Raw genomic sequence first — 15,553 nt, 5'->3', positions numbered from 1 at the left:
AAAATGAGAGCAGAAGTAGACTACCATGACTGTGGAACTACCTACAGTAGCTCTTATATGGATGGATGATTGAAAATGATTGAAATTTGTTAGGAATATAATCTAACGGTTGGGTTGGCAATATATAAATCATGTAACAATGCTATACCTGTTTCTTTAAATCATACTATAAAATGTGATTGGTTGTTGTTTTCCTCAATCAGCCATAAGAGGGAGCCAGAATGACTGTTAGCTCTCTGTTCATTAGATGCTGGGCTGATCTGATCTGAGTGCCGTGAGCTATTGTAAGTTTTGCAACTGTTAGAAAACTTTGTGTAGCGGACTGATTATATGATACTGGACTATGTTATTTGGATTATCACTTAACTGAAAGACATTGATGACTGACTGTCTTATCCGTGTATGACTTGGACTGTTTGATGGATTCTGATACCTCTATTTCCACGAAAGTAAAAGCCTAATTAAACTACAGTGTCTCTGTATGCTGGTTTGTGTGTACTCGCTCTCCCAACGGGGAGCTTACCTAACATGATTAGCAACCTTGACACTTTGTTCATTACTTCAGGAAGAAAGTGTCCTAAATTGATACAGGGAAGTAGAGAATCAGTTGTGCCAAGGTCAACAGGTATAATTATTTTCATGATGTTTCAATGAAAAAGCAGGAATGCATTTGGTACTGAATAAGTATAGATAAAATATAGAATTCTGCTCTCCTGTACCTCATTGAAAACACAATAATGAGTTAAAAAAATAGGGAGCAGCAACAGATATGAAAGGAACTCAAGAAACATACATGGATGGAAGATCAAATACTGAAAAAGAAAGTGTTGATAACCATACTTGGCCTTGATAACCATAGGACATGAAGCATGGAGTCTTTTATACCTCACCTCTCACTATACCTCCATCAGGTTTTCCAATATAACAAGTGACAAAGAATTATCCATTGATCTTTGTCTTCAGAGCAGATTGTCTTTTATTATTGTTATTCAATCACTAATTCATGTCTGACTCTTTGTGACCCATGGACCATTGTAGGTTGCAGGTGGTACGCCCCGCTAAGGGCGTACTGGAGCCTGCCTGGAGCACATGATACCGTTCCGGTACGGTGCTCTGGAGGGCCCACCCACCCGCACGACCTCCTTACCTGTCTTTTAAAGCTTCCGTGCTTCTGTGCATGCACATGGCGTGTACAGCACCTGTGCGACGCTCTGCGGAGCAGTTGGAGCAGCGCAGAGGTGCTAAGATGCATGTGCGCATTGGAACGGGACCCAGAACCCACCACTGACCATTGCATTCCCGTCCCCTCTTCCACTGTCTCCTGGAGTTTGCCCAAACTCATGTTTGCTGTGTCAAAGACACTGTCTAACCATCTTGTTCTATACAATCCCCTTATCCTTTTGTCTTCAATCTTTCCCAGCATCAGGGTCTTTTACAATGAATTATCTCTTCTCATTAGGTGGTCAAAATATTTGAGCTTCAGCTTTAGTGCCTGTCTTTTAAAAGAACAGTCAGGGTTGATTTCCTTTAGGATTGGCTGAATTGATCTCCTTGTAATATAAGAGACTCTCAAGAGTCTTCTCCAACTACACAATTCGAAAGCACCAATTTTTCAGCACTCAGCTTTCCTTAGCATCCAAGTCTCACAGCCATACGTTACTACTGGGAAAACCATAGTTTCGACTATACGGACCTTTGATGGAAAGGTGATGTCTTTGCTTTCTAATATGCTGTCTAGGCTTGCCGTAGCTTTGCACTCAAGGAGCAAATGTCTTTTAATTCCATGGCTACAGTCACCATCCACAATGTCCTTGTAGCCCAATAAAATTATCACAGTTTTCATTTCCATCTCTTCTATTTGGCAGGAAGTGATGAGACCAGACACCATGAACTTAGCTTTTTTTAATGGTGAGATTCAGGTGAACTTTTGCACTTTCCTTTTCCACCCTCATTAAGAGGCTCTTTAGTTCCGCCTCACTTTCTGCCACAGAGTGGTATCATCTGCATAGCTGAGGTTAATATTTCTCCCAGAAATCTTAATTCTGGCTTGTGAGTCATCCATCATGGTATTTTGTATGATGCATTCTGCACATACAGTAAGTTAAATAAACGGGGTAACAATATACAGCTTTGCGTTGTCTGATTAAAGGTACCATTCCTTAAAATCAGCTATGTGCTAGTGGTTCCCAACTCTAGGGGGTGGTGCTCATCTCCATTTCAAAGCCGAAGAGCCAGCACTGTCCAAAGATGTCTCTGTGGTCATCTGGCTAGCATGACTAAATGCCAAGGGCACACGGAACGCTGTTACCTTCTCACAAAGATGGCCCCTATTTTTCTACTTGCATTTTTACATGCTTTTGAACTGCTAGGTTGGCAGCCTTAGCCACTGAGCCACGCATCCCTGTCTGATTATGTGTCATCAAATCAATGTCAACTCTTAGCGACCAAATAGATTTTCTCCGTGATGATCTATCCCTAACCTGATCTTTCAGGTACAAGTACTTTAGTCTTCTATATTGTTAGGCAGGACATCACTGGATTGAGTCTCTAGTACCTCGTAGGATCCCTGCTCCGGAGCTTGTCGGGTGTGAGTCCCTGCTGGTGAAGTTGGACCTCAAGGGTCAAGTGGGTCTGCTGTTAACGTACCTGCCTCCCAACAGCGTTGCAGCAGCCCTCCCCTCGCTCCTCGAGTCGGTAGCCAAGCTGGCAATTGAGTTTCCCAGGCTTATGGTTCTGGGGGATTTCAACTTGCCTTCGCTCGGTGAACACTCTGATGGAGCGCAGGAGTTCATGGCTTCCATGACAGCCATGGGCTTGACCCAAGTAATTTGGGGCCCAACTCACTCGGCAGGTCACATGCTTGACCTCGTATTTCTCTCGGAGCAGTGGAGTTGTGATCTTGGTTTGAGGGGTAGCGAGATCTTACCCCTGTCATGGTCGGACCGCTACCTACTGAGGCTTGACTTTCGGAGACCAAACCCCCACTGTAGGGAGGAGGAACCGATTAGGTGGTTCCACCCCAGGCGACTTATGGACCCTTTGGGCTTTCAGACGGAGCTTGGGGTTATTCCTGATACCCTCGTCCGCAGTCCGGCGGAGACTCTGGTTGCTGCCTGGAACTCAGCAGCGACAGAGGCTCTTAACCGGATTGCGCCTTTACGGCCGATCCGAGGCAGTGGATCCAGGAGGGCCCCTTGGTTTACTGAGGAACTCCGGGAGATGAAGCGCCGAAAGAGACGCCTAGAGCAACGATGGAGATCCAGTAAGTCCGGGTCAGACCGAGCACTTCTAACATCCAGCATCAGAGCTTACATCCGGGCAATTAGGACGACTAAAAGAATATACATTGCCTCTCTGATTGCTTCCGCTGAGTCGCACCCAGCCGCCTTGTTCAGGATAACCCGTTCCCTCCTAAATAGGAGGGATACGAGCGATCCTTTACAAGGCAGAGCTGAGGACTACGTCCAATTCCTCGCGGATAAAGTTGCTCGGCTTCGGGCGGACCTGGACTCCAATTGCGCAGAACCAGCTGAGGCACCAGGGGATAATCTGGCAGGACATCACTGGATTGACTTTCAAGCTGTTACCCCTGAGGTCGTGGACAAGGCCATGGGAGCTGTAAGTACCTCCACATGTGTACTGGACCCGTGCCCCTCCTGGCTGGTTGCTAACAGCAGGGAGGTGACATGGGGCTGGATCCAGGCGGTTGTTGCCGCCTCTCTTCGGGAGGGGATCTTTCCCCCCGCGCTTAAGACAGCGGTGGTGAGACCCCTTCTGAAGAAGCCATCTTTGGATCCAGCCGTCCTAAACAACTATCGTCCAGTCTCCAACCTCCCCTTCGTGGGGAAGGTTGTTGAGAAGGTGGTAGCCTTTCAGCTCCAGCGGTCCTTGGAGGAAACCGATTATCTGGATCCCTTCCAGTCGGGATTAGGCCTGGCTACAGCACGGAAACCGCTTTGGTTGCATTGATCGATGATCTCTGGAGAGCCAGGGATGGAGGTCATGCCTCCGTCCTACTGCTCCTTGACCTCTCAGCGGCTTTTGATACCATCGACCATGGTATCCTTCTGCGACGACTGCGGGAGGTGGGGGTGGGAGGCACTGTTCTACGGTGGTTCTCCTCTTACCTCTCGGACAGGTCGCAGTCGGAGTTGGTCGGAGGGCAGAGATCGACCCCTAGGCCCCTGACGTGTGGGGTTCCGCAGGGTCGGTCCTGTCCCCCCTCCTATTTAATATCTACATGAAACCGCTGGGTGAGATCATTCGGCGGCATGGGATAAAATACCACCAGTATGCGGACGATACGCAGCTGTATCTGTCCGCCCCGTGCCAACTCAATGAAGCGATTGACGTGATGTGCCAGGGCCTGGAGGCTGTTAGGGACTGGATGGGGGTTAACAAGCTTGTACTCAATCCAGATAAGACCGAGTGGCTGCTGTGCTTCCCTCCTACTAATTGGCCAAGTGTTCCATCTCTCAGGCTAGGGGGTCAAACAGTACGCCCCTCAGACAGGGTTCGCAATTTGGGAGTCCTCCTGGACCCACAGCTGACTTTTGAACACCACTTGTCAGCTGTAACCAGGGGGGCATTTGCCCAGGTTCGCCTGGTGCACCAGTTGCATCCCTATCTGAACCGGGAGGCTCTCACAACAGTCACTCGCGCCCTTGTGACCTCCAGACTGGATTACTGCAACGTGCTCTACATGGGGCAGCCCTTGAAGAGTATTCGGCAACTTCAGCTTGTCCAGAATGCAGCCGCGCGAGCGATTGTGGGTGCACCTTGGTTCACCCACGTAACACCTATCCTCCGCGAGCTGCACTGGCTGCCTATTGGTCTCCGGATACGCTTCAAGGCGCTAGTCGTCACTTGTAAAGCCCTTCATGGTATTGGACCTGGGTACTTGAGAGACCGCCTGCTGCCAATTACCTCCACCAGACCGATTAGATCGCACAGAGCAGGCCTCCTCCGAATTCCATCCGCCGGCCAGTGTCGACTGGCGACTACCCGGAGGAGAGCCTTCTCTGTGGCTGCTCCAACCCTCTGGAACGAACTCCCCATGGAGATTCGCACCCTCACCACCCTCCAGGCCTTCCGCATAGCCCTTAAAACCTGGCTGTTCCGACAGGCCTGGGGCTAAAGAATCGTTGCCCCTATCTCGAATGGTATGATTGTTGCGTTTTAACTATGTATTGTTTTTGTGTTGTTGTTAACTGTCTGTATCCCCCTTCCCTTGAGTTGTGAGCCGCCCTGAGTCCCTTCAGGGAAAAGGGCGGCATACAAATGAAATAAACTCACTAACTCAAACTCACTTAGTGAGATGGGGTGGCTGTTAAACACTCAACTGAGTGGAAAGGTGGAGGTGGGGACAAATAAAGCATTCAGGTAATTCTTTCACCAATGAGCACAGGTGGGCTGTTTTCTGTGACCTGTAGACCTAAAAACATATCCCCATACTTATGTTCTAGAGTCCTGATGTCAGAATAGAACTGAAAATAGATCCTTTTCAGGGCTGTTTTCAACTGGATCAAGAGGAATGGAGATGATCTCAAAATGGGCATTTTCCATCAAATTGTTTCTTTTCAAGACAGAAATAATTAACAGCGTACCTCTGTGATCCAGATGTGTGAATGGATTCTTCTAGTCTTTGCTTAACAGGGATTTGCAGATGCTGGCCTTCTCCAGGATCTCTCCCAGCAAGACGCCGCCACGGAGCTGCTATTGTAGGAATTCCTCCTTGGCTTGGAGAGAATGTATTTTTCTATGTTGTTTCTCTATGTCATATATACTTGTGGGTATATGCATAATTTTACATTTACTTATTTATTTGTTTGTTTATTTAGTCATGTTTATGTAGTGTATATTGGAGATGGTGACCCTTTGAGAGCTGTATGCAATGAACTGTCATTTTAAAGTATGCCAATTAACGTACAATCAAAGTGACAATAAAGTTATTCTAACTTCTCTTGTCCTCGTTTTTTGTAATTTGAGGCCAGAGGCTAACGCTGCTGCCCACGTTGTCATTCGGGTTACCCATCTCGCTAAATTTCATCCAAACTTAGGAAGCAGAGGAGTCTTTTTCTTTCTTCTGCTTAAGTCCAAGCACATCCTTTATCTTATCTCGGGACCACAGCTTCCCTTCCTGCGCTCTCACAACCATCTATGGGTGAAATCGTCCGTAGTCATCTTATCAAAACCAGCAAGCTTTCCCGGCATCTGGGGGGTCGGACCCACCGCCGTGTCTCCCAAGCAGAGCCTTTCTCGTGGTCGAAGCTCCGTTTGCAGGTTGCCCCGCCTCATTCCCGCGAAAAGCGCGAAACCTTGGCCTTTCAGACGCGCCTTTTCCTACCTCTTCCTGCCCAGGGAGCCGGCAGCAGGGAGAGCCTTGACCGTAGCTGAAAGCTACGAGCTGGGCGTTGCGTTTCCCCGCCGAGCACAATTTGACTTTCGATTCTCTCGGCGGGTTGGGCTGATTTCGCCGAGATTTCGGCTGGGGGCAGCCGTAGCCGCGCGAGCCTCGGGGAAACGAAAGTGGAAAGTGATAGTGCTTCCCGTCGGCTGCGCTCAGCTGGAGGAGAAGGTTGTCACGGCTTCTTCCCGGGGAGAAACTGTTGATTCCAGAGCTTCTGCTGCTTCGGTGAGTATTCAAGCGGCGGGAGACGGAAGTGGAGACCGAGGGGGAATAGGCCATTGCTGGGGCCGGTAGGACTCCTCAGATTCAGCAGTACCAAAGAACCTCTTTGCCTCTGTTGTATATGAAGAATAGGGGGAAGCGAAGGACCCATTGACATTAATTAAGCCTTTTTCTAAATTAAATCGGTTTACTAAATTAAATAGGCTCAGTCGAGGTTCGGTTCAAGCGTCCTTAAGGAAGCATTTCCCACCCACCCAATAGGTTTCCCTGTGAAATTCCCGGTTTCTTCCCGGAGCGTTCAAGCAAAGAGTGGAAAACCATCGGGTTAGAGGTACGGCAGGATAATTTGGATCCCCGCATCCCGTAGAGCGGCGATCCTCCACCTGGTATGGACTTCGACTCACAGCAGCCCAAGGGAATCTGGGAATTGAAGTCCACACATCTAAAAGTTGTCAATGTTGAAAAACGAGGCGGTGTGTATATAAAGCAGAGGGAGTTGAAGTCCACAAGTTCCCAAGTGTGGACACCCCTGGTATAGAGGGTTGGTCGATGCTGATTTCAATTCTAGGTTTGTCAGTGTTACTTTACAACTTATAAGCTCATATTGCCTAGTTAGTTTCCTTTATAAATGGCACATAATTGTGTAAGTGAATTTTGCAGGGTTTTTTTTTTTTGCCTATATCCAAATACAGTTGTGATTAGAAACCAAGGTTTATAGCAAACCTTGAGTGCAAAGTCTGATTGGATTTTGAAGATGCCCTTCATTTTGGGTCTGAACAATATGATGATATGGTAAATTGCAGATAGAAACCAGGATGATGGTGAATAAAAGTGGCACACTAACAAACAAAATTTAACGTAATTTTTTAACTTTACTGTTTATTTTACTTTACTGTTTTTTACTTTACTGTTTATGTTAGATTGGTAATGGATAGGCACACACAGGCTCAATGGTAACAATAGCTCTTTATTGAGTACAACAAGTGAGAACAATTCAGCGAAGGTTGAGTCTGATAGCAGCCCTTTTATAGAGAGCTGTCAGACCCTTCGACCAATAGGATTAAACCTCCCGGTGGAACAGAGGACCTTGGTGGAAACCACTGTAGTTAGATCTAATATCTAACACCTTATTGTATTGTGCACAGAGGGTAGAGATGTTCCTGTTGTCCCTGGACATCCCAACTCTGCTGTGTGGTCCTCTATCTTAATTTGACATGACAAATCAAAGTACATAATGCTGCAATTCTGTGCATGTTTTGATATCATTTTACTGAATTTATTGCAACCTGAATTTGAATGTCAAAATACGGATTTTCAGTATATGTCTTTAGCCTTCATAGAGTAAGAGTAGAGAAAAACAATTTCTAGCAGCTTACATTAGTTATTGTTGTAAACAGTTATTTTGAAAGCTGTATCTGGATAAAGATAGAAAGTTTGATATAGTTACACAATTGAAATATATTCTAACAACAACAACAATAACAACAATGGTTAAAATGGGAGTGAAAAACTTGTGTCCTACTCCCAACAACCCTTATTTTTGGCTATCACGGAAACATGGAAAATGTAACTTTGCAACAATCGGAAGGTCACAGGTTCTCCATCACTTGGAGCAGTGACTTCCAGTCCTTTTGCTCTGTGAAGCCGTCTGTTGGGTGGAGGGATGGTTCTGCACAAGCAGCAGGTGTTCACCATCACACACGAAGCTCCATTTCCACAAGCAACAGGCATCCACACTGGCCACCTGTAAAATGGAACTTCATGCACAAGTAAGCATGCCCGCTGCTTGTGTAAATAGTTTTGCCTGTTTGCCCCGCTGCTTGTGTGGCCAGATTTTCAATGGGCCCCCAGGATTTTGGGACCTTTGTCTTAGAGTAGTGAAATAGGCAAGAAGAGTGGCTAAATATATTGTGCCCACAATTGCCCACTGGTGCTCCTCTTTAGATTATCTGTGCCCTTTTAGGGAAAAATAATGAAGGCAATTACTTAGGCAGGAAGACAGATAATTCCATGTCTTCAGGAAGCCATAACTACATCTAGAAGTGTTGGAACATTTTTGACTAGTCTGCAACCCTGAATGAAGTAGATTGTCTCTTCAGTTAGACTTTAGACCCTAGTATATTATGGACAAGGCTGCACTTAGGTTGCACTTAGCTGACAGATTCAAGAAGTGAAACATCTCAGAATTTAAGAAACATCTTTAATGCTAGTCAGAGTAAAACATGTCTTGAAAACTGTGAAAATGAATCCCAAGGCAGCCTTATAACAAACCAATTAAGATAGAATCTCTTTAAAATATTTCTTTTTCCTGGTTTCCATATCTGGGCTGTGGTGCTTCTTCTCACATCAACTAAATAATATTTCCTGTTTCTTAGTCTCTCATTGATTGTTCTTGTAGACAATCTCTGGCAGATATGGGTAGTAGAAATAATCTGGTCCTGCATTACATCTTAGCAACCGTTGATATTGCTGGTCATGGAACCCTTCTGAGCTGTGTTTGGAAATGGGGAAAAGACAGTATTTCAGTGGTTTCCTTTCTTTGAGGAAGGTTTCAATTGGTCTTGGTAATAGGGGAAGAGATTAAATCACCTTTTCTTGTGATGTTCTTGAGATTTCAATGAACATAATAAAAGCCATGCTATGGTGGATCAGATTCCTTGCTCATCTAGTCTAGTCTGTTCTCACAACCTGCACAAGGAATTCCATAGTCTTCTTGAAGATGGCCTTCAGAAACAATCACACGGCAATCAAGGTAGCCACTGATTGCCATAAATTCCCTGAATTGGTTCAACACTTTTGAAGCCAACCAAATTTGTAGCCAGTTCGCCCTAAACTTCTGTGTGAGGCTACTAGCCAGGGTCATCTATCAGTATGAGTTCAGATATCAGAACTTGATATTTGATATTTAGTTGCATTATCTCAATACTTGCCTGATCTGTCTCTAGATTGGAAGGCTTTAGGCATCTGGATTGGGAAGAACAGGCTCTGAATTAACCCTAGTGAAAGTGAGTGAATGTGGGTTTGCCGGTCATCAATTTACAGTATTGGGAAATCCTATTCATTGTCACATATGCAACATAATATACATGGGGCCACTCTTAAAGAGTATTCAGAATCTGCAAGTGAAAATATTAAAACATTAGTCCATTGCTATGTTTATGGAGCTGCTAGTAAATATTCTTATTGTGATTTTTTTCTTCTAGATTGTAATATGTCTCTTGACTCACGTACATGCATGGCAAAACTTAATGAACATTGTCAGAAGAACCTTTTAAAATTGGAGTACAAAGATATTGATATCACAGGCCCACCTCATGATCGTGTGTAAGTTGATGAAGAATATCCAGAGATCATAAAAAGGCAGTACCCCCCTCCCTATATATGTGTGCTGTGGAGCAGAATGTTTTTCATAATAGTAAGAACTGTGCATCTCCCTGGCTGTTTATCCCAACCACTATTTAATAATTCTGCTATGTAAAACATTTCTGAATTCATACAACTTCTTCCTGGACTGGTCAAAATTTCTTCTCTACACTTTTGTTTTACTTCCCAAATCATGTAACTACTTTGGATAAGAGGTTGTTGTAGCCCGCCAGTGGCCAGCGGAGCTGACAGCAGATTCAGACAGTGAGGAGGTTGGAGAGGAACATGGCCAGTCCTGGAGTGTGGGGATGGCTCTGATGAGAGCTCTGTGTCAGAGGCAGAGAGGTGGCCAGAGCTGTATGCCAGTTATCAGCTGCCTTCAGAGTCAGACATCAGTGAGGCAGACAACGCTGGAGCCTGATCCCAGGATGCGCATGCGTAGAGTTGCCAGATGAAGGGAACAGCTAAAGAACAGGGGTTGACTTGGGAGTAAGGCCACAGGTGGAGATGAATGATCCCTCCAAGAGGAAATAAAAGAGGAGCGAAAGTGGAGTGGAGTTTGCAGGAGACAATTAGGTCACTTAATTGGTTCGTGACTCTCCGAGACTCCTTGCCAAGTTTTGCAGATATCAGCCTGGCAGCTCTCCAAGGCAGATAAGGTCTGTGACTGTAAATCCTCCCTTGAAAGACTTTGTTGGATGTGAATGAGAAGAATTCACAGTAAATTAAAAAGGGTTTTTTTTTTTTGTTGGGACAAGGTGTTTGCTTCATGCTCTTGGGAAGCCTAGGTCAGAACAGAGGTGATGATACATGTTCTGTATAGCTTTATTTATTGTCTACTGATGCCGGGTTCTACATTTAAAAAGATATTCATTGGCATATAGATTAGTTGTTCTTAAACTGAGGGAGCTAGCTAAGGAATAATTTGGGTATATCCTGGGATAATAGAGCAGTCTGGGTTTGTTATGTGGGGATAATGGCATTATTGAGACTGAGAAAAGGAATAATTGTGTCAGTTTAGAAACCACTGTTACAGATCTTGTATACCCTGCCCTTGTTTACTGGCTGCAATCTGTTCCATCAACTTTGTCATTAAGCTAAATGGTTACTAAGTGAATTGGGTGCCATATATATTTGCAGACGATGCATCTCTCCTCCTGCTTCACAATATTTTATAAATTACTTTCTTCACTGTAGATTCACTATAGCAGTTGTCATTGGCAAGGTCCAATATAAATCTGCCAGTGCTAAAACCAAGAAAGAAGCAAGAGCTTTGGCAGCTGTATTAGCCTGGAATACCATACAAGAGCAAAAAAAGGTAAGTGGAGAAGTGCCTACAAACCAAGATCTAAACCAAAGTTCCCCAACATTTATGACATGCACACGCACCTGCTGCTTGTATAAATGGAGCATATGCACACATACTCAACCACTGTGTGTGCAAGTGAGGTGCAGGCACATGTGCTTGCCAGCCATTTCCACAGCCAAATTGCAAACCCCTCATGGCCCACTAGTGGGCCGCGGCTCACAGCTTGGGGGGGTCCTGATCTAGACAGCAGGTTTGAGCAACCAGGCTCATATTTTCACTAGGAAAGGATAGTTTGGGGTTCCTCTTAGTAGAGAGCACGATCAACTTGTGTTCTAATCTGCCCTCTGCATACATTTCTGTTTGTCAGGGAAGAGGAAGCAAGCATAGCATTGTTATGGCAGCATTCTGCACTTAACAAATAGCTTTTCCAAAACTTGACTGGTCATAAGCCATGCAGTAAAATGTTTGTTAAATAAATGAAAAATTATGCCAGTATCATGTCACATGATGTTTGCAACATAAAAATATAAAAAAAGCTCCAGCAGCAGCAACAATAACAAAATCATTAGTTACTTCCTTTCCTAACAGTCCAGAGTTGCTGGAGGTCAGGTAGCATATAAATTTAATAAAATATTATTATGGTTCATCGCACAGTCATCCAGATGTTCAGACTGGATTTGACATTTTGTCTTCCTATTGAGTCCTTTCAAAGGACCTGGGATAGTCAACTAAGGATGTTTGATGATGTTACAGATGTCATCACAGAATGTCAGCTGTTCCAAGTAAAGCTGCCTTTTGCAGTTGATCGATGGTGAATTTGTTAGTGCTGATGGTGTTTAAGTGATGCTCCAGTTGTTTTGGGATTGCACCCAGGTGCAGTAACAGGTGCCTGTTACTGTTGACACTACCTTTACTTGCTTTTGCCACAGTCATTCTATTTCTATTTTCTGGTCTTTGTATTGTTATCTTCTCCAGTTCTTTTTCCTCTATTCTGCTATAGCCAGGTGCTGCCATGTCCACTGACCAGACTTTTTTGTCTTTGTTGTCAACAGTTGTTAAGTCTGGGGTGTTATGTGGCAGGTACCTTTCTGTTTGAATTCTAAAGTCCCAGAGCGATTTAGTTTCTTCATTTTCTATGATTTTCTCTATTTTAGGGTCCCACCAGTTCTTGCTTGCAGGCGAATGATATTTCTTCTCTTAAATATATTTTATTCATTTTCACATTCCATTTGCAATCACTTATATACAGGGTATTACTATAAGAAAAGAAAAAAAAAGAAAAAGGGAATAAAACGAACAAATAAAAAGGAAACACAACTCATCATTCACAACCCCACCTAACCCTTCCATCCTCCATACACCCCATCTACCCCCTCCAACTTTCCTTTCTCCCTCTAACACTCCCCTCCTACTTCCCTTTCCCCTCAAACCTTCCTTCTCCCCTTACTCCCCGGACACCCTCCTTACATTCCCCTTACTCCTTCCTTACTCCTCCCTCTTCTTTCCCTCTACCTCCCTCCTTGGTGTATGCCTTTATTCGAATGTTGTTTGATCTGATAAAATGAACCAAGGAAAAAAAATAAAAATAATAAAAAAAAAGAACCGCCGTATATAAATACATTCTTGTTCTTATTAAGACTATGTTAACACCCCCCCACCCCCACCCCCCACAAATCCCCATCCCTAATCCTCCCGACTTCCCCAGGGCCCACACCTGGCACTACCTTCTGTCTAAAATATCTTGTATACATATGGATTAAAAAAATAAAAGTAATATATCAAAAGAAAGAAAAACAGAAAAAAAAGAAGAGAGAAAAGAAAAGAGAAAAGAAAAAAAAAAGAAACCACTCTTTGTGTTGATCTCAGCCCCCCATCTTTATCTATGCTTAAATAGTATAAATCATTCTATCTATATTTTATTCTCGTCTCTTACTTCTTGCTATTTACCCAACCTTCTGTAGATTCTCCCGTTCCTCTTCCTAAACCTCGTGATCCCTTCCGATAAATTTAAGCAACGTGGTTCATGCCATATATTCAGATATAACTTACAGACGAGTAATCAAACTTTCCCTTCTAGTAAAATTTAAACAGCGTAAATGATCTTTCTTAACCCCCTTTTCAAACAGTAATTCAAAATAATCTAGCCAAGCTTCCCCTTCTTAGTAAAATTAAGCAGCGTAGATCAAATATTACTTTACACAGGAATCAATTTCTATCTTAAGATAATTCCAACCGACTTCCTCTTCTAATAGGATTTAAGTAACGTAGTTCATTCCACATGCATTTTACCCTCATCCCTTACTTGTCTGATATTTACCACTATCAAATTTATACTAGCATTTGTTTAAAATGTAGCTCAGAGCGATTTCAACCAACTTTCCCTTCAAATAAAAGTTAAATAGCATGGATCATTCCTCATATTCAAATAATACTTTCAGCAAGAGTCAGTTAACCTTCTATTTTAAAGTAGTCCCTTCTAACAAAGTTTAAACAACATAAATCATTCCGCATTCTTTTTACACTTATCTTAAGATAATCCCAACCGGCTTTCTGTTCTAATAAGCTTTAAACAACGTAAATTTTACCCTCATCCCTTGCTTGTCTGATGTTTACCACTATCAAATTTATGCTAACGTTAATTTAAAATCTAGCTCAAAGTAGTTTCACCCAGCTTTCCCTTCTGATAAAATTAGTCCGCTTTTTCTACCGGAGAGAGGTCTCAAACCCCCATTCAGCCCTCACTTTAGCAAGCATTTTGAAATGTCTAAATTCTCGATCTCCGTTTTTCTGCTTCTCCGAGGGAGGAGGGGCTACCCCCTCCATCTTGCAACCACATGGCCTGCCGTTTGCCTTCTCCTTCCGCTTGTCTCTCCTCTCTTCCAAGCGAGTCAGGAAGTCCCGCCTTCAGAGTCCTGCAATAGAAATCTTGAGCCTCCGAAACAGAGTTAAGACGAAATCTTTGATTCTCAAATGTAACCGTGATACCGGCAGGGGCCTCCATCTGTATCGAATCTGTGACTCCTAAGCTCCTTAGTTAAAAAGGTGTAGTCCCTTCTTGCTTTCAGCATCTGAAAAGGAATATCTTTGAAAACAATCAGGTCCTGGCCATCAACTCGGAGACTGTTATTATGAAACTTTTGTACAATCGCATTTCTAGATTCTTTTGTAGAGAAATGTATAATTATGTCCCTCGGGAGCTGTTGCTGTTCCGCTATCAATGAGTTTCTGGCGATAGATTTTCCGAATCTGCCAATCAAAGTTAAGTCCCGGGCTTCCCAGCGCATGGCTGAAGGCTTCAGCAAAGGTCTGTTTCAAATTCTCTTGCTCCTTTTCACGGAATCCTCTGACTCTTATTGCAAATGCCTTCCTATTAAAATTTATCATCATAAGCTGTTCTTCATTGTCTCTAATTTTTTGTTGTAAAATTTGAATATTGGTAGTCAAATTAAAATTAGCCTTCTCCAGACTTTCCACTTTGTTCTCTATTTCAGCAGAGTAATCTGACAGGGCAGACACGGCTGCAAACGTATTCGCCTTCATTTGATTAACTTTAGACTTTAAATCATCATATAGTTCCAATACAAATTCCTTAATTCTTGTTTAAGGCATTAAACATTTTAAAGAGATATTCCTGTGTTAAAATTCTCCAGTAGAGGGCATAGGAGACAAGGCTGTGGTTCCAGTAAAAATTCTTTAAATTCTTTAGACACATTTGTAGCAAGACGCTTCTTTGACCTGGGTTGCCATAATAAATAAACAAGTAAGCAGCGCTTCGCTCCCCTCTATTTCCAAAGAAGAAGAGTTTATTTTGTTAAGGAGCGTTCTGCAGGAAGATAAAACCGGCTAAGTACATCCACTATCAATCATCCACGGAGAGAAATCGCCATTTTGGAGTCCATTTAGACAAAGAAGTCTCTAAGACAAATGGTGCTGGTATTTAAGATAGTAATAAAAGCATAAATCTCACAGGGGTGGGACCCGCCCGTATCAATTCTAGCTTGAAAAAACTTTGTTTTGTCCTGGGGGGGGCTAGCCTGTCTGGGGCTGCCAAAAAAAAAAGGCAGCTGAGAAGAACTGGCTGGAGATAAAAGCTCCGCTCCGGCTGGATCTAATCTCTTTCCACAGCCCCAAAAAAGAAAAAGGCTGTGGTTTACGAATAGACCCTAGCCTACGGAACTATCCTCCTGCCCCTTTCTTAGCCAAAAGGGGTGCTATCTATGATCTTATTTAGATATACAGACCAGATCTCT

The 15,553-nt window shown here is 43.7% G+C and overlaps 2 protein-coding genes across 2 annotated transcripts in view; one reads left to right on the top strand and one right to left on the bottom strand.

Annotated features, from left to right (window-relative positions):
• Positions 1-5,674, bottom strand: part of NANP (N-acetylneuraminic acid phosphatase) — a 53,490-nt gene extending 47,816 nt beyond the window's left edge. The window contains exon 1 of the mRNA XM_032216776.1: positions 5,607-5,674. The gene's annotated coding sequence lies outside the window, so the exon portion shown is untranslated. The remainder of the gene's footprint in view (positions 1-5,606) is intronic.
• Positions 5,675-6,450: 776 nt separating this feature from the next.
• Positions 6,451-15,553, top strand: part of EIF2AK2 (eukaryotic translation initiation factor 2 alpha kinase 2) — a 28,561-nt gene continuing 19,458 nt past the window's right edge. Inside the window, 3 exon segments of the mRNA XM_032216777.1 lie at positions 6,451-6,634; positions 9,835-9,955; positions 11,192-11,312. Coding sequence (XP_032072668.1) covers positions 9,843-9,955; positions 11,192-11,312 — 234 coding nt within the window. The 5' untranslated portion in view covers positions 6,451-6,634; positions 9,835-9,842.

The sequence above is a fragment of the Thamnophis elegans genome, chromosome 4 (assembly GCF_009769535.1).
Source record: "Thamnophis elegans isolate rThaEle1 chromosome 4, rThaEle1.pri, whole genome shotgun sequence".
NCBI lineage: Eukaryota > Metazoa > Chordata > Lepidosauria > Squamata > Colubridae > Thamnophis > Thamnophis elegans.
Note: the sequence above shows the minus strand (reverse complement) of the source record. Positions and strands in the feature narration are given on the sequence as shown.